Genomic DNA, 23,260 nt, shown 5'->3' with positions numbered 1-23,260 from the left:
AGAAAATGCTTTTATCTCCTCTGACCCGTCGTCTACTGTAATGCACTTTATCTGGTGTTAGCCAGGCTTTTAACACTCACTCAGAGAAGTGACCGCTTTACACTGACCCCTGCTTATAGTGCTATAGTGAGTTTAAGACTTGATTTAGAGATTGTGCTGCTTGTTTTTAAAGCCTTGCAGGGCCAGGGAAAATACTTAACAAATAAACAAAAAATGCAAAACTGATGTCAAAATCAAACCACTCCCACGCAAATAAATATCCCACAACACTTCTGCTCTGGGTTTGAAATCAGTTTATTGAAAAACACATTAGTAAAGAGCATATGGACAGAACGGTACACACACTCGTGTAAGCGAAGGTTAACATCACGTGACCGACACTGAGCAATATTTGAGCTATTAAAATACGGCTTCCTCTATGACTGGACTGAAGAGTCGGTCAGGATCTCACTGCTGTGATAGTAAACACTAGATCAGGCAGATCAAGTCTAGCCATAGTATACAGTGTTTTATTATAACGGTGTGCGTGTGTTTATGAGTAAACGGCTGTATGATCTAATATATGACCATGAAACATGTTATGATGGGAATGTGATGCCCAAGAAATCCATGCGTAATCAAACATTCATGAAAAGCAGGCTTTATTTTTCAAGAGTAAAATTAGGTCACTAAAAAAGGGATTATACAATTCTGTTACCAAACGACTAAAACAACTGACTCGCGTGGACTCGAACTCAACCGTGACGATGATTTGCACTATAAAGCAAAATTAAAAGTGTAAAAAAGTCAGACTAATCTAGTTTTCAAGGATTCATCAGAAGGACATGATTGCCAGAAGGAACTAAACAGAAGAAACTCATAATGAAACAAGAACTGATCTCTAGAAAACACACGTTTTGAAGAACGTGATTGTGTCACTCATTGGGATTGGGATTGGCGTCAGGATACTGGGAGAGGTCAAAGGTCAGGACTTTACTGATGACGCAGTCTCCTTGCTGTGGACACAGACAGACAAAGGTCACGCATAGGAAATATGCTGTGACTCATATCTCCACCAGAATTATATAATAATAATAAGTCATATTACCCATCCCTAAGCAGTTTCATCGAGCCGCTGACTTTAAGTCATAATACAACACTGTGTGTGTGTGTGTGTGTGTGTGAGCACTGACCTCTGGATAGACTCCGATCAGGGAGTCTGCCTTGGTGTAAAACTCCTCTTTCAGGGAGATCACGATGGCCTGGAAGTTCTGCACCGATTGGTCCTTGATGTAGTTGGCGACCTGCAGAACAGGCGAATCAGTGTCTAGATCACGAGCAGACATGTTCAGCTCAGGGTCATGCTGTCCGTCACGACATGTGGGCTGGCAATTCACCATCTCTAATCTCGGTTTGATTTCTAATGATATTAACATGAGATTCCCTGTCCCGCGAGTTTGAACCACAGACTGTAAAAACTGAACTGATTTGTGGGTATCAGTATGCGGGAGCATCACTAGGCGCGTTTCAATCACAGATTTTCCAAACGTCGATAAAAAACTATTGCGAAATGACGGTGTTTCCATTAACTGATGTTTTGCGACTAAAACGTCTTTTTTTCCTCTCGCGATAAGTCATTTCGAAAATCATGGCAACGGACTTTGGTAGGTTTATAATCTATTTCACAGCCACGCACCGCTCTAGACATTATTATTATTATTAATGGACGGAGACGTGGTGTGTGACTGTTATCCAAGCAGGGAAAGACACAGAGTTCCTGGTGTTTCTCCCTTATTTCTGCTTCGATGTCTTGATGGCATTTCTTTGAGGTTTAGAGAGGCTATTCCTGTAATTATTGTTTCTTTGATTTAAATGAATTTAATAAAGAACTCGTATTGTGTCCAAACGGTCGTTGCAAAACGAAAAATGAACAGTTGTTGTATTTTTAAAACGCAAATTGAACACCAACGTTTTAGTTTGACCACACCAATGCTGCGCTATATACATCTCAACGAAATTTCAGATATTTGTTTAAAATATTCACTAATTAAAATGGTAAAAAATGTCGATTTTACTGGTTTTCTAAGGCCAAATTAGAACATGGATATTTATGATATTTTCCCCGCAGTGCAGAATAGGTGAGTTATTATAAAAAATAACGAGCTAAAAACATAATCTCCGGATGCCCCTTTAGAGAGAACGGCACCTTTCATACGGATTACATAATCAGAAGGTATTAGTTTACGATTCGAATTTGTTCTTTTTAAAGTGGACATTTCAAGCTTTAGTCTATAAAGGATATTGGTTCAGTTCTCGCGCTCCAGTTCACGAAGATCATAAAGCGCGCCTGATTGTTTTATTTTACAAAAGCACAACGTTTTCTTGTTATTGTGACATTAAGCAAATAAAAGCAGTTGTGAATAATGTATTATTATTTTCTGTATAACCAGAAACGAGTATTTTAAGTTGATTGATGGGAAAATGAAAGTGTTCACGGCGCGCCGGCGTCTGTCTGCCGTCCAGTGCTCCAAACCCCGCACACTCTCTTGGATATTGGTCAAAATTGAGTGTTTATTTGTGATAATCTTAGCCCTATTATTATTAAGTTGGCTTGAGAAAGCCAACTTACTGAAATCCTATTTAAACTTATTATTATTATTATTCTTCTTACTCAAAATTTTCTGACTCTAACTCCTCCTAGAGCTTTAACTCTACAAACTCCAAACTCGGGTCAGACTTTCAGACTGTTCTGACTTAGTGTGCTATATCTTTTTAGACTGATTCGACTTTCAGATTTCTTAAAAATTAATATTAAAAATCATAAAAATCCCATTGACTTTCATTGCAGCATGGTCAAATTGAGCCAAGACTACGGTGGCCCAATAGCGTACAACAAAAACTCAAATCTAAATTCCCTGAAGCCCTAGACTCAATTAAACTACCATTCTATATGAACTAATGAACTATCTATCTATCTATCTATCTATCTATCTATCTATCTATCTATCTATCTATCTATCTATCTATCTATCTATCTATCTATCTATCTATCTATCTATCAAATCTATCCATCTTTCTTTCTAACAAATCTATCCATCTTTCTTTCTTTCTAACTAATCTATCCATCTTTCTTTCTAACAAATCTATCCATCTTTCTTTCTAACAAATCTATCCATCTTTCTTTCTAACAAATCTATCCATCTTTCTTTCTACCTAATCTATCCATCTTTCTTTCTAACAAATCTATCCATCTTTCTTTCTACCTAATCTATCCATCTTTCTTTCTAACAAATCTATCCATCTTTCTTTCTACCTAATCTATCCATCTTTCTTTCTACCTAACTAATCTATCCATCTTTCTTTCTAACAAATCTATCCATCTTTCTTTCTACCTAACTAATCTATCCATCTTTCTTTCTACCTAACTAATCTATCCATCTTTCTTTCTAACAAATCTATCCATCTTTCTTTCTAACAAATCTATCGTTCTTTCTTTCTACCTAACTAATCTATCCATCTTTCTTTCTAACAATTCTATCCATCTTTCTTTCTAACAAATCTATCCATCTTTCTTTCTAACAAATCTATCGTTCTTTCTTTCTTTCTTTCTTTCTTTCTTTCTTTCTTTCTTTCTTTCTTTCTTTCTTTCTAACAAATCTATCCATCTTTCTTTCTACCTAATCTATCCATCTTTCTTTCTAACAAATCTATCCATCTTTCTTTCTACCTAATCTATCCATCTTTCTTTCTACCTAACCTATCCATCTTTCTTTCTAACAAATCTATCCATCTTTCTTTCTACCTAACTAATCTATCCATCTTTCTTTCTACCTAACTAATCTATCCATCTTTCTTTCTAACAAATCTATCCATCTTTCTTTCTACCTAACTAATCTATCCATCTTTCTTTCTAACTAATCTATCCATCTTTCTTTCTAACAAATCTATCCATCTTTCTTTCTAACTAATCTATCCATCTTTCTTTCTAGCAAATCTATCCATCTTTTTTTCTAACTAATCTATCCATCTTTCTTTCTAACTAATCTATCCATCTTTCTTTCTAACTAATCTATCCATCTTTCTTTCTAGCAAATCTATCCATCTTTCTTTCTAACAAATCTATCCATCTTTCTTTCTAGCAAATCTATCCATCTTTCTTTCTAACTAATCTATCCATCTTTCTTTCTTACAAATCTATCCATCTTTCTTTCTAACTAATCTATCCATCTTTCTTTCTTACTAATCTATCCATCTTTCTTTCTAACTAATCTATCCATCTTTCTTTCTAAATAATCTATCGTTCTTTCTTTCTAACAAATCTATCGTTTTTTCTTTCTACCTAACTAATCTATCCATCTTTCTTTCTAACAATTCTATCCATCTTTCTTTCTAACAAATCTATCTATCTTTCTTTCTAACTAATCTATCCATCTTTCTTTCTAACAAATCTATCGTTCTTTCTTTCTACCCAAGTAATCTATCCATCTTTCTTTCTAACAATACTTTCTTTCTCTTTCTTTCTTTCTTTCTTTCTAACAAATCTATCCATCTTTCTTTCTAACTAATCTATCCAGCTTTCTTTCTAACAAATCTATCCATCTTTCTTTCTAACTAATCTATGCATCTTTCTTTCTAAAAATTCTTTCTTTCTCTTTCGTTCTTTCTTGATGCTAATAACATGCTAATCATGCTAGCTTTCTGCTAATCATGTTAGCTTCTTGTTAAAAACATGCTAGCATGATGCTAGCTACATGCTAATCATGCTAGCATGATGCTAGCTACATGCTAATAATGCTAGCTTCTTGCTAAAAACATGCTAGCATGATGCTAGCTACATGCTAATCATGCTAGCATGATGCTAGCTACATGCTAATCATGCTAGCTTCTTGCTAAAAACATGCTAGCATGATGCTAGCAACATGCTAATCATGTTATTATGATGCTAGCTACATGCTAATCATGCTAGCATGATGCTAGCTACATGCTAATCCTGCTAGCTTCTTGCTAAAAACATGCTAGCATGATGCTAGCAACATGCTAATCATGTTATTATGATGCTAGCTACATGCTAATCATGCTAGCATGATGCTAGCTACATGCTAATCATGCTAGCTTCTTGCTAGCAACATGCTAATCATGCTAGCATGATGCTAGCTACATGCTAATCATGCTAGCTTCTTCCTAAAAACATGTTAGCATGATGCTAGCAACATGCTAATCATGCTATTATGATGTTAGCTACATGCTAGTCATGCTAGCTTCTTGCTAAAAACATGCCAATCATGCTAGCTTGATGCTAGCTACAAGCTAATCATGTTAGCTTCTTGCTAAAAACATGCTAGCATAATGCTAGCAACATGCTAATCATGCTATTATGATGTTAGCTACATGCTAATCATGCTAGCTTCTTGCTAAAAACATGTTAATCATGCTAGCTTGATGCTAGCTACATGCTAATGATGTTAGCTTCTTGCTAAAAACATGTTAGCATGATGCTAACAACATGCTAATAATGTTATTATGATGCTAGCTACATGCTAATCATGGTAGAATGATGCTAGCTACATGCTAATCATGCTAGCTTCTTGCTAAAAACATGCTAACATGATGCTAGCAACATGCTAATCATGCTAGCATGATGCTAGCTACATGCTAATCATTCTAGCTTCTTGCTAAAACATGCTAGCATGATGCTAGCAACATGCTAATCATGTTAGCATGATGCTAGCTACATGCTAGTCATGCTAGCTTCTTGATAAAAACACGTTAGCTTGATGCTAGCAACATGCTAATCATGCTATTATGATGCTAGCTACATGCTAACAACATGCTAATCATCTTAACTACATGTTAATCAAATTAGCATCAAGCTAGCTACATGCTAATCATGTTAGCTTCTTGCCAAAAACATCTATCTATCTATCTATCTATCTATCTATCTATCTATCTATCTATCTATCTATCTATCTATATTTCTTTCTAACTAATCTATCTTTCTAACTAATCTATCCATCTTTCTTTCTTTCTTTCTTTCTTTCTTTCTTTCTTTCTTTCTTTCTAATCTATCTTTAAAACTTCATTCAAACTTCAAAACTTCAAACGCTCTGGTCCGGCTTTCTCAAGCCAACTTAAAGTTTGTCATCAAACTTTTTTTTCTAGTTATTATTATTATTGTCCAACCTGTACCAGTAGCGGTTCTAGGCACGGGCGAACCGGGCAGTCGCCCGGGGCGGCATCTCTTCATGTCACATGGGGGGCGGCACGAGCAGTTAAAAAAAATCCTCTGTCCCGCGAAGGTTTTCTATTTTTTATCATTTCAATTCAATTATTGGCAATGGCGCCCCTGCTTGCGGAGAAGGTGCCGTGCGCAGAAGCGATATCAAGGGGGTCTCTTGATTAGTTCACGTATCGCGTCTTTTGCGCGCTTGAGGTCGTTATTTCAAATAGGCGATTAGGCGCACGGGAAACGCGCTCATTACGCGCTCGCGGGAGGCGCGCTCATAATCTTATCAGTATGGGAGTGCACGTGCACCCAAACACTTGGGTTTTTTTTCTCTTCTCCGTAAATAACTCTTTTAGCAGAGCTTCAGCAAGCGTTTTTCTGTGGTGGAAATACATTAGCTACTAAAACTTCTTTGCCATTGTGGAGAGCGCGAGTGCGTGGTTGTATAGCAACGACAGCCATGGGAAAATCGGACTGAATTTTACTATTAAAAGATCAGCTACTGTGCATTATAAATGTCAGGAATATATCTTTATTGACTCATTCTTTTTATAGAGATGATTGAATGCTGAAATATTTATATTTTTTTTAAATCTTTTGTGTTAACCTTTTTTTTAAGTTTAGTAGGTAAGATAAAAGACACTCCTTAAAAACAAATCTTTAATGTTATTAACTTGGTGAATTGATTTCATTGTGTATTAGGCTTTTTGAACAAGATTCTGTGATCATGTTGGTCACTATATTCATGAAATGAAAATAATTTACATAATGATCAACTTTATGTGTTTTTATAGTAGCCTATAATATGCAAAGTACAATTTTCTATTTTCTAAATAATCTCTGATTCGGTCCTTTTCTCTGACATTTTAAGAGTGACATAGGGCTACAAAAGCTATTTTAGGTCTATAACAGTTTGGATAGTTGTTAATATGATAGCTGTTCAAAATTATTTAAGAGATAAGTATTGTGTTACAAAATAGGCCTAAGTGTCTCTCTGACGATTTTACTTTTAAAAACTCCATTTAGTGACAAAGTATACTTTAACAAGTCATAACTTAAAGTGTGCCATGCACATAATTCAAGGCAATAACCAATGCGCTAATGGTGACTTCCTCCCTTTAAAGTTAGATTAATCTAGCAAAAGAACTGGATTCTATTCACTGTGAATAATGAACGGAATGAGATTTTATTTTTGGGGTGTTTTTTTTTTTTTTTGGTTGGTTGGTTGGTTGGTTTGGGGGGGGGGGCGCTCGAAGGGGGTCTCGCCCTGGGTGTAATTCAAAGTAGAACCGCCACTGACCTGTACTATGAATGAGATGTGACGAATTGCTTTGTTCCTTTTTTTGGATAAAAGCGTCTTCTACATATGTAGCCTAATAGATGTTATAATAGGCTAATGATGATAATTATTATTATTATTTGCGGACACGGACCTAAAACACACTCCGTCTTCTAAGTCAGGTGACTGTAAATGCGCAAAATCCGTTTCCATTGCAGTTTTGCGGAAAAATCCTTTTTCGAATTGCCTGAAAAACCTCCTCATGCGAGCGTAAAAACTGTTTTGCGATAAACGGGAGTTTTTGCGAAATTGCCGTGTTTCCATTGAGCGTATTTTCATTTCGCAATTTCAATTTGCGCAAATTGAAGGGTAATGGAAAGGTATCCGGTCGCTCGTAACATTAATGATGGATTAAGATAGCGCCGCCGCAGAAACAGGTTCAGTTAAAGGTGTTTACAGAGTGAAGCTCTACATATGAAGGCAGTTATGCATCATTTCCTGTCCTTTACTCACGCCTGTCAGCTTGTGTTCCTCCATCCCGCTCTGTCTACTATAAAGTTTTAATGGTTTTTCAAAGGCGATCTACACACGCTTGTTTTCAGTCTTTCTAGATTTAATTCATCAATTTATCCTTATAATTCGATTACTTTTACATACAAATTAAATGAATTATATATTTTAGATGTTTTTAGTTTATATCTTCACATCTGAACAACATGTCTGTGTCAATTTGTTTTAGCAAAATTGTGTATTTTAATTTTTCATAATAGCAAGTTTTTGTTTTTTTACATTAATCATGATTGTCAACTTGCCATCAGCAATAATCATAACTGCAGATATTGATATTGGTAAAACTCAGAGTGAGGGAAACTAATCTCTAGTCTGGCTTGAAAATCTCTCTCTACAAAAGGGGAAAGCGTTTGGAAACCGCTGAACAGAAGTGTCAGGTGTAGCACAACATTTCTATTCTAACAGCAGTGCCTGATGGGAATCCACTTCATGGATTGCATGTACAATATAAAATGTTAAAAGTTCATCATGCAGACGCAATATGCCAAGACTGCGTGGCCCTCGCCCGTCTCCCATGATAATCAGAAGTCGGTTGTGTGATAAACTGGTGAGAAACAAACCTTGCCGATGTTGGTGTTGTCGAGTGCGGCATCGATCTCGTCCAGCACGAAGAAGGGAGCGGGCTTATAGCTGTCGAGGGGGAGAAGGGCGTCAGGCACACACGGATGAAGGCTGGGATTGGACACGATTGGACACATATACGTCCACGCACCTGTGAATGGCGAACAGCAGAGCGAGAGCAGCCACGGTCTTCTCTCCGCCAGACAGGTTGTCCATGGGCCGGAAACGCTTGCCTGGGGCCACACAGTTATAGTTGATCCCATCCAGGTATGGCTCCTCGGGGTTCTCAGGCCCCAGAAAAGCCTAGCAACACACACACACACACACCAGTGGAAAGATTCATCTTAGTGTTAGGAGAAAATTAAAGCATAACTTCGACAAGCCTGAAGAATAGGTTGTAGCAGAAAAATGCACGTTTACAAAAGCACTATATGACTTCATGGGTTCTAAACGTATGCTTTCATGTGGCCAGGATGTAAAGTTACTTTAGTTGTTTATGCAATCAAAACCACACTTGCTTTTCTGTCATGGTGTGTGTGTGTCAAAGCTTTGTCAGTCCTTCCAGAGTTTTTTTGTGATTGTTGCGGGCAAAAATCCGGTAACACTTTATAATAACTACACGCTAATAATCATTAGTTAAGCATGAGTAAACCATTAATTCATCATTCATAAAGCATTAATAGACATTAATAAGCAGTTCATAAATACAGCTATAAATGCTTTCTTCTTGATTTAAAAGCATATCTGTAATTTTTTGAATAATTGTATTTTCATCCTTTATTAATGATCAATTTATCATTTCTAAATGAAGAATTGCATTTTTTATTAACCAGTTATTTAAGAGTTTTCAGTGGTTCATACGATTACTTAGAGCGAGTAAGTAAATGATTAATAAATTTACAATTATACATCTGTTTATTCAGACATATAGTGATGGTTACTTAATGTGTTAATAAATGCTTTATTAACATGTATTAATGCTGTAATTCAGGGTTAATTTGGGTAGTTATAAAGCATTTAGTAGTGGTCAGTTAACTATGTTCGTGAGCTCATCTAAAGTGAGTGCCTTGTAAAGCATTTTTAAAGGCTGTTAAATATTTCTATGTTCTGTATCACTGCGTTGTGTTTGTTACATTTTACTGTTTAGAAGATTGACGAGTCTTTAAATCTCCTTTACAAAGTACGAATAGTCCTCACTTTAGATTAGCTCACAAAAATAGTTAACTAACCACTACTAAATGTTTTATAACTACCTGTATTTACTACATTTACTTACACTTTCTAAGTAATCTTATGAATGACTGACAACTCTTAAACAACTGGTTTGTAAATAATGCTATACTTCATTTAGAAATTATTAATTTATCATTAACAAAGTATGAATATACACTCATTAAACGCATTATAGATATGCTTATAAATCAAGAAAAAAACATGTATAGCTGTATTTATAAACTGCATATTAATGTCTATTAATGTTTTATAAATGATGAATTAACTGTTTACTCACGCTTAACTAATGATTAATAGTGTGCAGTTATTATAAAGTGTTACCAAAAATCCTTGATTACGCGGCCCGTTTTCTATAAAAATGCGATGGAATATGCGGGATATTTATTTAATTTTATGTGATGAAATTGCGGGAACTTGCAAAAACTGCGGTTTGATGAAAAAGAGAAAAAAAGTGATTCCCCCAACATCCTGTTCTCACTAGGCTACTACCTTAATGTAAAAATAAATATAGAGGGGATCACAGACATATATTCAATTCCTTTAGCAGAGATACAGATCTTTGGGCTTTTCAATTTTTAAAAAAAAAAATGTACAGGCTCAAAATACATTTTAAAGGCTGTTTTGAAATGAGCAAAGTTGGGTTTTGAGTTACTCCACTTAGTTTGATGGATATGAAATTTTCCTAATAATAGAAAAAAATAAAAAACGATTTTTCTTATAGAAAAGTCAAAATCATTTGTATGAAGTAAGACAGATGGCAAATTTAAGACAAGGTTGCAATTCATTTTAAAAACTAGAAATTGAGACATCTCATTCCAAAAGATCAATCAAAGAATAAGTGCACAATAGACTCTCTTTCACAATTACAAAAACAGCAATGTTTTATTTCAGACTGTAACGAGTTTAATAAGGTGTGGCCCCTTTAAGAGCTGTTGAACTCTCTGCAGTGCCTCGAACACCCCATGTCTGTTTGATGCTACTTCTTTTATCTTATGTTGTTTATTAAGTAACGATGTGACGGTAGAACGTGTGACGGACAGTTATACGAGTTCGATTTGTGAGATGTCGATCGCCTCCGTGAGTCTGTCTGGCGTCACTTCATAACGTTCCCATGGAAACAGGGGGAAATGGCGGCTCTCGTGTGAAGCAAACACAACATTTTTCAACTTTCTGCTACGATACATGTGACTTTTTTTGCAATGAAAATGCGAGGATTATGAAATCATGCAAACCCCGCATATTTTGCACGGAAATCGGCATATTATGCGGCGAAAGTGCGGCGTATTTGAAAAAATGCGGCCCCTGCATAAATATGCGGACTTTGGCTGATTTTGCATTGAATTCAGCGATCGCATAATCGTGTTTTTCTGGAGGGACTGCTCAGTGGACTGTAGACTAGAGTAAGCACCTGCTTCATGACACTCTCGCTCGTTTGGCCGTAAACTCTCTTGTAAACTGCAACGGCCTGAGGAAATCTAAACGTTTGGCCGTATTTTTACTGTCCCAACCCTCGTAGGACAGAGCAATGAGCTGCTGTGTTCTGAAGATGAATGACGGGGGTTGAACAACATGAGGGGAGTAATTACTGGCAGAGTTTTCATTTTTGGGGTGAACTAACCCTTTAAGCCCCCCATAAACTGGTGTGGCGTCATTTCAAGCAAAACAAAGCCAAAATGAAGTTTGTTTTGTGAGACAGAAGTGTATAAGTACCTGGGCACTGCTGTTGCGGGACAGAGATTTATAGATCTCATCGATGTTGGTGGCCACAGACTCAAAGCAGGCATTGAAGCGGTCAAACCTCTCCTTCTTTATCTGCTCAAACGCCTGCTTGGCCTTCTTCGCCCTCTTCCTGGCAGCTTCAAACTCTAGCACAATAAACAAAAGAAGACATTAAACAAACAAACACAAAACCAGTGAATGCAAAAACACAAGCTGGGTGATACAAACAAGAACTATGACGCTTCTAGAAGTTATTAAGAGATCGTAAATAAATCGATACGAATCGAGTGGTTTAATGCAAACCTTCTGAAGAGCTTCGGCTGACCACAGTTTATGTGTTGGGGTGGAGGTTTAAATGATATCTTCGTGTGTGTGTGTGTCAGATGAAGACCCTTCAGACCCTTTCTCAGAGCTGCTGTACAGCTGAACTCTGTTCGCATTGATTTGAATCAACCTGTGTTGTAAAAAGTGCTATAGAAATAATGGTGACTTATTCCACAAACCCTACTAACTATAATTACTATATATTGAATAATGTTTTGGGTTTTTTGGTCTGATGTCAGCTTAATTTATAAACCTGGATTTAGTGTTTAGTTTAAATGTGTGTGGACTGTGTGTATATATACGCGTACATAAACAGCAACGTGCAAATGTCTTAAGGTTACAATAAGAAGGTTATTTATATATTTTGCTTTAGTTAGCCAATAGAAAAATGGAAATGTACATTTTGCAAACATTATTTTTTTCTTCTAGGTGTTCGACAACAGAGCTACGGTCCATCTGATCTGGTGTGGAAGACACTCATCTCACCAGAGTCAGGCCTGAATAACTTTAAAGAGACAGTTCTCCCAAAAATGCAAATTCCCTCATCTTTTACTCACCCTCACGTTGTTCCAAACCTGCATGAATTTCTCTCTTCTGCTGAACACTGTAACACTTTCCTTCTTAATTTATGCCGGGGTGCCAGACAGATACTTAATCTGCCAAAATTGTATCTTAATTAAGGTTGTGAGTCACGTCACAAAGGAAAGCAAACACAGGTCACATGTATTAATTACTCAACATGAACCCTTAAATGATATAAACACTACGGAAACAAAAACACTCCTATTCATTATGCAATTATTTTAGTAGGTTAGATTCACCATTAACAAGTCCCAATTTTTTCACATCACCATTGGAGTAAAGATAGATTATACACACAACCCCAATATACACAAAACAGCAAACAATACAACCCCAATAGGAATAAGTCAGTACACACGCAGTTTCATTCATATAAAAATCAACCTCACACAGTTCACCGTCAGTGTTGTGTAGGAAAAAGAGTTCATAGAAACAGTCAGTCATCTTAGTCCATCACGCTTTCTACGGCAAATCAAAGGGCAGCAAATAAACCACAAAGTCAGTTAGTCCCGCTATTGAGTTTATATATCCTTTTACTCACGCTTCACGACTTCAAACGAATCAACGAACACTCCGGCTTCTCTCAGATACTTCAAATACCTTGTGAAGAGATCGCTCGTACTGTAGTCTCTCTCTCTGAATGACTGGCACGTCGTCAACAGCGTTGCGGCGATTCTCTCAGTTCCCTCGGCAAGCGCTCAGTATTTCCATATGCACGTAGTTTAGACCCATGACTCTGAATGCGGGTTCATTCATACAATCTCTCTGGATGACTGGAAACGTAACAGCGTCGCGGCGATTCTCTCAGCTCCCTCGGCAAGCGCTCAGTATTTCCATATAAGCACGTAGTTTAGACTCAGGACTCTGAATGCCTATCATCGACGTAATCAACTTCCCGTCGGCTGAATAAGACGAGTCTGCCCTCAAACTGAACCCCACCTTGCTTGTCCTCCCCGCCATTCACTCTTTTCAACTCAACACCTTACGTCATCATACATCCGGTATTCCCAATCTGGACTGACAAGACCGCCATGTTGGTTGTACTATATGTTGCGTTGTTGAATCTTGTATTTATATTCATTAAAAGATGAAACATCGTCACACTCCCCCCTCTTTAAGAAAAGCCGGCCACTAGGGTAAGGCGTCAACCCAGATGTCTTCAAATGTCTTTTTCAGTGAATCCAAGAAACTCCTCCTCATCACTATCTTCCTTAAAGATTTCTAGTAATGTACGTTGTTGTTGTTTTTCAAGTTCCTGTGTAGAGGGGAAACAGGGTTTAAGCCGGGAGACGTGTACCACTCTTAAGTCTTCACCAGTGTCCTCCAGGACAATCTCATAGTTCAGAGGTCCTAATTTCCGGACTATCCTGTAAGGCCCTTGCCATTTTGGAGCAATTTTTGCTGAGAAAGACTTAATTGCCCTGGAATAAGGGTGAGTGCGCATCCAGACCCTGTCCTTCTCTTGAAACACAACTTCTCTCCGATTTTTGTCATAGTTTCGTTTTTGACGTTGACGAGCTGAATGTAGTTTCTTTTCAACATATTCCTTCATTTGATTTAACTCTGTCAGTTTGTCATAGAAAGAATCATCAGGAGACACATCTCGTGGCTGCAATAGCACATCCATGGGACCTCTAAGCGATCGATTGAGGTTCAACTCTGCTGGTGTTACTCCTGTGGACTCATGGACGGCAGAATTAAGAGCAAATCTGAACTCTGGTAGGAACTTGTCCCAGTGTTTATGATTGTCACTGACGTACGAGGCCACCATCGTTTTGAGGTTACGGTTCACTCTTTCAGTGAGATTTGTCTGCGGATGGTAGGCAGTTGTCATTTTGTGTCCGATGTTCCAATCTTTACAAAGCTCTTGGAACACAGAGGAGACAAACTGCGATCCTTGATCAGACAAGATGTAATCTGGGACTCCCCATCGGGTAAGAATTTCTCTGACCAGAATCTGTGAGACAGTCTCAGCTGTGGCTTTGCGCAGACTAAAGAGCTCAATCCAACGAGAATAATAGTCCACAAAAACAATCAGATAAACATTCCCAGATAAGCTCCTGGGAAAGGGACCCATCAGATCCACTCACAACATTTCCCATGGGCGTCGTACAATGGTTTGTTGCAAGGTGCCGGGAAGTCGACGACATTCAGGCTTGTAACGCTGGCAAACATGACAATTTTGTACAAACTCTTTGACATCTTGGTTTAAGTTAGGCCAGTACACCAAAGCTTGCAATCTTTTGAATGTTTTAAACCTGCCAAGATGACCAGCAAGAGGATTTTCATGAAGACACTGGAGAAGTGGGTGTCGGAGAGCTTTTGGTATGTAAACTTGATACACAATCTTGTGTGGAAACTGGACAATTCTGTAGACTTTATCCTCTAAGATGGAGAATTTTGTAGAGGAATTGACAGTGATTTCTCCTGATTCTACTATTTGTTCGTACAGATGATGAATATCTGGATCTGTCTGCTGTGCTTTCCAGATGTCATGATCAGTAAGTGGCAACTCTTCTGTTTTCTCAGATTTCACCTTTAACTTCCGAGATAGAGCAGTGGAACAAGTCAGAGGGCCCGCTTCATTGATGTCCACCGGGGCTCGGGACAAAGCGTCAGGAACCGTATTATACTTCCCCTTTCTATACTCCACAGTGAAGTTAAATTCCTGGAGTCGAAGAGCCCACCGAATTAGACGAGTGTTAGGTTTCTGTGTCTTGAAGACCCACATCAAAGAAGAATGATCAGTGACGACAGTGAAGAATTTTCCTTCCAAGTAGTACCTCCATTTTTCGAGGGCCCACACGACTGCCAAACATTCTTGCTCGGTGGTCGTATAATTTCTTTCGGCCGGATTTAAGGTACGACTGGCAAATGCCAGTACTTCCTCAGTGCCCAATCCTGTTTGCTGCACAAGGACAGCTCCCAAGCCAACCTCACTTGCATCAGTGTAAATGACAAATGGGAGATTCAAATTAGGATGTCCCAACACAGGTGGAGTCACAAGGAGCTGTTTTAACGCTTGGAAAGAATCTTGACATTGTGAAGTCCAAAGGAATTTGACACCTTTCCTTTTTAAGGCATTCAGGGGTTCGGCCACTTGAGAAAAGTGCGGTACAAACCTGTGATAACAACCAGCCATGCCCAAAAATCTCTGGACTTCCTTTATGTTCCTTGGCACAGGAAATTCTTGGACAGCTCTTGTTTTTTCTGGATCTGCCTTGATTCCTGATGCAGTTACAATGTGGCCAAGGAACTTCAGAGAAGTACGGAAGAAATGTGTTTTCTTCATATTAACAGTCAGGTTAGCTTCTTTTAATTTATCCAACACAGCCTGGATGTCCTGAAAGTGCTGTTCGATAGAGGAAGAGTAGATGATTATATCGTCCAAATAGACAAAACAGTTCTTACGCTGTAACTCTCCTAGGACTCTCTCCATCAATCGCTGGAAGGTCGCTGGGGCATTTTTGAGGCCGAAAGCCATGACTTTAAAATGAAATAGCCCCTGACTGCAAATGAAGGCGGTTTTATCTTGACTGTCCTCTTCCATTCGAACCTGCCAGTATCCACTGTTAAGGTCCAGGGTGGAAAAAACAACAGCACCACTCAAGGACTCCAGAATTTCTTGGATTGTAGGAAGTGGATAGGCATCTGATTGAGAGACTGAATTTACCTTTCGGTAGTCCACGCAGAAACGGTAACCACCCGTTTTCTTGGGAATTAAAACCACTGGGGAAGCCCATGCTGATGAGGAAGGCTCGATGACATCAGCAGCTAACATCTCATCAATCAGCTCTTTGATGACCTTCTGTTTCGTAGGAGAAACACGATAAGGCTTTTGTCTTATAGGAACATCTTGGGTAACATAAACTCTGTGTGTCAGGACACTTGTTTTACCCAAAACAGCTGTGCAGACAACAGAATTCTGTTTAAGTTGGATCAGCAAACGTTCCTTTCCTCTTTCATCCAGGCAGGTGTTTTGGCATGCTATATGCAGAGGGTTTGGTTCTTCCTTTGAGGTATCAGGGGGAAGCGCCGAAAAAAGAGCAAGAGGGGAAGAATTCTGCCATTCATGGAATTGAGCTTCATTTTTCAGAAAAGAATATTTTTGATCAGGATGAAACCAATAGACATTGTTCCGGATGTCCATTTGCCATCCACTAAAGAAGAGATAATCTAAACCCAACACAACAGGAAAGGCAAGCATTTGTGGGGCTAGGACAACCACTGGTAAGGGAACGGTTAATGAGTGTACTGTAACTTCTACATCACCCCATCCTAATGGTTGCCGAGCTCCTCCATCAGCCAGATAAATGGCTCCCTCAGTCCAGGGTCTGAGCTGTTGAGTGTGATAACCCATGGTTACCCACAATGTTTCATTTAACAGAGTATATGAAGATCCTGTGTCAACCAATGCTTGGCCTTGCCAAGAATCAATATTTACCGGAACAATCAACTGCTGAGGTAGAGATGTATTGAAAGAGTGAGTAGATGAGTATACAGACTTCATATGAGTGACAGTGCTAACAGTTGGATGATTGTCATGGTTACCTTTAATAGGATTGGAACCTTGCTGACCTTTATAGTTTTTGTTCTTAGCAGGTCCACCCTGAGGACAAGAATTCGGAGCGTGAGGGCCCTTACACCGCCAACAAAAGGGGGATTTAGAGGAGTCCTGTGATACTGAAGATGGTACCGGGATAGCCAACTGACTTGGAGCAGGACTAGTTGTTCTGAGTTTCCAAGGTTTTTTTCGATGTTCATACTGTACTTGGTTTTCCTTGTCTTTTTCCAACTGTTGCCCAAGACGGACTAATCCATCAACAGAAGTAACTCCATTACTTCGAAGTTGACTTGCCATCTGAGGATTGATGTTCTTCAAGATCAACTTAATAACTTCACTCTCGTCAATTTGTGGCTTCCATCGTTTGCACAAAGCTCTATACATGTAAGCAAAATCTCTTATGCTCTCACCTTCCTGCTGTACACGTGTTCTTACTCTCTCCGCTAACTCATCCTCATAATCTTCTGACAAGAAGGCAGCCAGAAATTTTGCTTCAAACTCCTGCCAAGTGTTGGTCTCAAGTCGAGCAACATCCCACCAGTCTCTAGCTGTACCATGGAGCACATTCCTGAGTGTTGCTATTATTTCTTCATCAGAAAGAGGGTGGAGAGCCATGAAATCATAACATTTCTCCAGAAAGATCAAAGGATCATCACAGTCTTCTATTCGACCAAAGCATGGGAACTGAAGTTTCACAGGCTGTTTTCCCAAAAAACGTCCTCTACCTTCAACAGTGGTAACCACTTCACTTGTGGAATTAAGCTCAGAGTCACCCAAACCACTTTGAAATGTTGAATGGAGTCGCTGTAATCTGGTACTCACCACCGGAATACCCGCATCCGTAGAAGCAGATAGTGAGGTATTTATGGGTACAGCAACATTGGCTTTCACTGAACTCTGCGGTGATGATTTGAGAGCTTCAATGTCTTTAGCTAATTGATGAAGATGTTGTGTACACTGGTGAAGTTCCTCCTGTAAATTACTATTTGAACCTGTCGGAGCAAGAAAAGTATTCATTTGTTGAGTATTTTGATCAGTGCTCTTTTGGATGAAATCCAGAGTTTTGGCCATGGGTTCCATGACTGTATTGAAATCCTTCAATACCTCAGCATGATGTTTCTTTAGTTGCCAATGCAACATGTTATTAAACTCTTTCCTGAAATACTCAAACTGATTACTTATAAGCTGTTTTAGTTCTGTTTCTTGTTTCACAGATGCAGTATCCACATGCAAAGTGAGAATATCCACAGCATTTTTCAGCTCTCCAACTTCAGTTGACAGGGTGTCCTTTAGACTCTTGTATTGTGTTCTGGTCATTTCACTCAATTGTCGAAGAGTCAGAGTGTCCATAATTCTAGTTAATTCCATGGAGTGCTGAGAAGATGATATTGGGGGTCTGAGATCAAGACTTCCTGTTAAGTCCATATCTAGCAGAGTGTGTTGAGTTGAGGTGGCCTGAAAACCTTCCAAGATACTGCTAGGGAGGGTTTCAGGAGGAAAGGGTTGAGTTCCATCTTGATCTAAAGCCATAACATCCATAAGATCCTCTTTGGTTGTATTGGTTGGGGTTTGGTTTAGATCTCCCTCCATTTCATGGCAAGAACTTTCTGAAGATGCAGCCATTTTGTTTGAAGAATTGGGTGTTTTAATCGTTGGAAATAAAGAAAGTCTGAATTAAGCGTTTTTTTTTTTGTTTTTTTTTTTTCAAAAGTGTTTAATATTTTTGTCCCATCTGGGGTGCCATTTTTATGTAACACTTTCCTTCTTAATTTATGCCGGGGTGCCAGACAGATACTTAATCTGCCAAAATTGTATCTTAATTAAGGTTGTGAGTCACGTCACAAAGGAAAGCAAACACAGGTCACATGTATTAATTACTCAACATGAACCCTTAAATGATATAAACACTACGGAAACAAAAACACTCCTATTCATTATGCAATTATTTTAGTAGGTTAGATTCACCATTAACAAGTCCCAATTTTTTCACATCACCATTGGAGTAAAGATAGATTATACACACAACCCCAATATACACAAAACAGCAAACAATACAACCCCAATAGGAATAAGTCAGTACACACGCAGTTTCATTCATATAAAAATCAACCTCACACAGTTCACCGTCAGTGTTGTGTAGGAAAAAGAGTTCATAGAAACAGTCAGAGTCATCTTAGTCCATCACGCTTTCTACGGCAAATCAAAGGGCAGCAAATAAACCACAAAGTCAGTTAGTCCCGCTATTGAGTTTATATATCCTTTTACTCACGCTTCACGACTTCAAACGAATCAACGAACACTCCGGCTTCTCTCAGATACTTCAAATACCTTGTGAAGAGATCGCTCGTACTGTAGTCTCTCTCTCTGAATGACTGGCACGTCGTCAACAGCGTTGCGGCGATTCTCTCAGTTCCCTCGGCAAGCGCTCAGTATTTCCATATGCACGTAGTTTAGACCCATGACTCTGAATGCGGGTTCATTCATACAATCTCTCTGGATGACTGGAAACGTAACAGCGTCGCGGCGATTCTCTCAGCTCCCTCGGCAAGCGCTCAGTATTTCCATATAAGCACGTAGTTTAGACTCAGGACTCTGAATGCCTATCATCGACGTAATCAACTTCCCGTCGGCTGAATAAGACGAGTCTGCCCTCAAACTGAACCCCACCTTGCTTGTCCTCCCCGCCATTCACTCTTTTCAACTCAACACCTTACGTCATTATACATCCGGTATTCCCAATCTGGACTGACAAGACCGCCATGTTGGTTGTACTATATGTTGCGTTGTTGAATCTTGTATTTATATTCATTAAAAGATGAAACATCGTCACAACACAATAGATGATATTTTGAAGAATATGGGTAACCAAACAATTGATAAACCCCACTGACTTCCAAAACAAGGGAATGAAATCAAACACCATCAATGTTAAGGCAATGGGGTCCAATCTTATTTTTTGCACTCAGGAGGACGAAACTCATTGACGGAGAGTAAATGGAGACAATTTTCATTTATGGGTGAACTGTCCCTTGAAGAGAGAAAAACTCACAGACGAAATCCATTATCCAAATCCATGCCTTCTTTCTTAGAGCCACAATAAAGCAAAAGTATAGCCTATAAATAACTGTTTTAAAACAATTCCTAGCATGCCTAAAACTTCAGTCTGTCATTTCTTTTCCAAGAGAATGGATAATGAAGTTTAAAGCACTAGCTCAATAATATAAGTGATCAGGCTGTGGACAGTGGCATGGGTAGACCCCCTTGGCTAACTGCTAGCTGTTCAGACGAGTCCGCAAGTGTGACTCAGTGTGTGTGTCTGTGTCTGACCGTCACTGGTCTCCTGGAACTTGTCCCGGACACTCTCCAGCTTCTCCATGGCCTTCATGTTGGGGGCGCTGATCCTCTGCAGGATGCTCTGCTGCTCGTTGAGTCTCTGCTGTAGCGTGTTCATCTCCGCCTTCAGCTCCTCCTCCGACAGAGAGTCCTGCAAGCGGCATCAGTCACGGCATCCTCATTTATAGAGCGCTTACAGAGATAAACACATCATCTAAGGTAACAGAGATTAGTTTGGTTTTACAGCGGTTATTTTCCAGCTAAAGTTAGTTTTGATTGATTCACTTCCGTCGAAATGATCATTTGGCCGCTAAGACGACACCGTTCTCTGTGAACAGACTTTAAACTGAACCTGTGATAAACGCTGATGGCGTTCACATGCACATTGAAGGAGTAGTTCACTTTTCAAAAAACTTTTGCTGATAATTTACTCACCCTCATGTCATCCAAGATGTCCATGTCTTTCTTTCCTCAGTGGAAATTTGATGAAAACATTCCAGGATTTTCTCCATATAATGGACTTCAATGGGGTCCAAACGGTTCAAGGTCCAAAAGAGAGTTTCAGTACAAACTGTTCAAAAGGCTTTAAACGACACCAGACGATGAATAAGGGTCTTATCAAGTGAAACGATCGCTCATTTAATAAATAAATAACAAAGTTTAAGTTTTATAAGCTCAAATGCTCGTCTTGCTCTGTTCTGTGATGCGCGTCCGTGACTCTCCTGTTCGAACTCCTTCATCAACATGAATTTATCTTTTTTCAAGTAATTTGGTTGTTTCAACAAATGAAATGAACGAATTGACTCGGAAAAAGATTCATTCATTTTGATGAACGAGTTCGAACAGGAGAGTCACGAACGCGCATCACAGAACAGAGCAAGACGAGCATTTGAGCTTATAAAACTTAAACTTTGTTATTTATTTATTAAATGAGCGATCGTTTCGCTTGATAAGACCCTTATTCATCGTGTGGAATCGTTTAAAGCCCTTTGAACAGTTTGCACTGAAACTGCCTTTTGGACCTTGAACCGTTTGGTTCCCATTGAAGTCCATTATATGGAGAAAATCCTGGAATGTTTTCATCAAAAACCTTCATTTCTTTTCGACTGTAGAAAGAAAGACACGGACATCTTGGATGACATGGGGGTGAGTAAATTATCAGCAAATTTTTTTTTAAAGTGAACTACTGCTTTAAGAACTGGTTCTATAGTTACGTGCGTTTGAGTATATGTGTGCAGGTCTGTGATCCCCTACAAACCATACCTGAACAAACTACTTTTCTTGCCCAGAAATTTTGATGAGAAATTTTATTTGATCACTTCGGGGTTGGTACGTGAACCCTGACTTCCACAATGCTTTATCACATTCTGAACAGAGTGTAAACAGTAACGCAAGCATCGATGTACCTTTAGGTCTTCTGACAAGCTGCTGAAGTCGATCTCAATGAGCGCTTCTTTAGCCAGGACAGTGCTAGATGCCTTCTGACTGCTGCTGAGACTCTCCTCGGCCTGAGAACTGCCCTGCAACACACACACACACACACACACAGTTACCAAATACACTGCTAGAAAGCCTCAACACAACTACATACTAGGGCTGGGTAATAAATATCGATTTCTCGATATTAATCGATTCTCATTTTTACGAACCGATATCGATTCTTAAATCTCAAGAATCGATTAGTCATCCTGTTTCATTTGAATGAATGGATCATTGTATCGCGGCTGCGCGCATCCAAAAAATCGCAATAATCTTTGTCCTTTGTTACTATTAATATGAAACAAAGTCTCAATTTTCAAATTACATCCATTTTCTTTAGAAATTCAAAAACATAAATAGCGTTTTGTCGCTGTGGCGTGAGATCGCTCTGGAGAAGCAGCAGCGCTGATCTCTCTTCCGGCTTAATAATACCAGTCACAGCGCCAAATAAACATGAACGAGCATCTGAAAGTGTGTTAAAGATAGAGGACAACTTATCCAAATCCGGATCATGTCACATTGATTCGCTCAATCTGCGTTTCAACCGTGGAAAGACGTCAGTTAAACAGCTTGTAATCAATGTCATCGTCATATTTACCTCAGAAAACCCACATAAACTCAATAGTCAGCTAGAAAAAATAACTCTATAGAGGAGCATTTTGCTAAATATATATACCATATTACATATGCATTATAATCTTAATGTTCTTCAATATTTAATGCATATTTGAATAAATCTGGCAAGTTTATATGACAGCCACCATTTAAATGTTTATATTTCATATGATGATCTTATTATAAAAATAAATAAAAGTGTGATTTAAGTGTTTGTAGTTCATTATTCCCTTCATATTAGGCTAATGAAGTCTATAGGCTACAACTAGACTCCCATAGTTTACAGCATTAGTTCAGAGATTTGATTCCTTTGAGAAAAATGGCCATTTATTGTAACTGCTATCCAAAACAATCAATATTGAGGTAATCGAAATCGAATCGAATCGTGAAATTTGTCTCAATACCCAGCCCTACTACATACTCTTTATTAGGATTGTTTACCACGGCTTATATCCCAATAATAGCTTTAAAATAGCTTTAATTCATGGAAACTATGAAAAAACAAATGTGGGACATTATACGAAAGGCAATTATGTGGTAAAAAATAGTTCCACAATTCATAAGCATCTTATATTTGTGAGGTCCCAGCGATTGTTGGGCGTGTGTGATGGTGATGTCACCTCCTCCTGGCTGATGTCATCCATGGTGCCGGAGCGCAGCGGGAGCCGGATGTCCTGCATCTTACAGGCCTGCAGGAGGTTGTGTCTGTCGCTGCGCTTCTGCTCCAGCTTGGTCTCGATGGCCGTCACCTCCTTCTGCAGCTGCGTCAACTCCCTGCACACACACACACACACAGGGT

General features: G+C 38.8%; 1 protein-coding gene across 1 annotated transcript in view; it reads right to left on the bottom strand.

Annotated features, from left to right (window-relative positions):
• Positions 1–276: 276 nt before the first annotated feature.
• The window catches only part of smc1al (structural maintenance of chromosomes 1A, like), a 46,859-nt gene continuing 23,875 nt past the window's right edge, over positions 277–23,260 (bottom strand). Inside the window, exons 19-26 of the mRNA XM_039671327.2 lie at positions 23,082–23,235; positions 21,774–21,887; positions 20,362–20,518; positions 11,556–11,710; positions 8,764–8,915; positions 8,612–8,681; positions 1,173–1,283; positions 277–995 (exon numbers count right to left, since the gene is read on the bottom strand). Coding sequence (XP_039527261.1) covers positions 915–995; positions 1,173–1,283; positions 8,612–8,681; positions 8,764–8,915; positions 11,556–11,710; positions 20,362–20,518; positions 21,774–21,887; positions 23,082–23,235 — 994 coding nt within the window. The 3' untranslated portion in view covers positions 277–914. The remainder of the gene's footprint in view (positions 996–1,172; positions 1,284–8,611; positions 8,682–8,763; positions 8,916–11,555; positions 11,711–20,361; positions 20,519–21,773; positions 21,888–23,081; positions 23,236–23,260) is intronic.

This window comes from Pimephales promelas, chromosome 20 (genome assembly GCF_988280905.1).
Source record: "Pimephales promelas chromosome 20, fPimPro1.hap1.1, whole genome shotgun sequence".
In the NCBI taxonomy this organism is placed as follows: Eukaryota; Metazoa; Chordata; class Actinopteri; order Cypriniformes; family Leuciscidae; genus Pimephales; species Pimephales promelas.
Note: the sequence above shows the minus strand (reverse complement) of the source record. Positions and strands in the feature narration are given on the sequence as shown.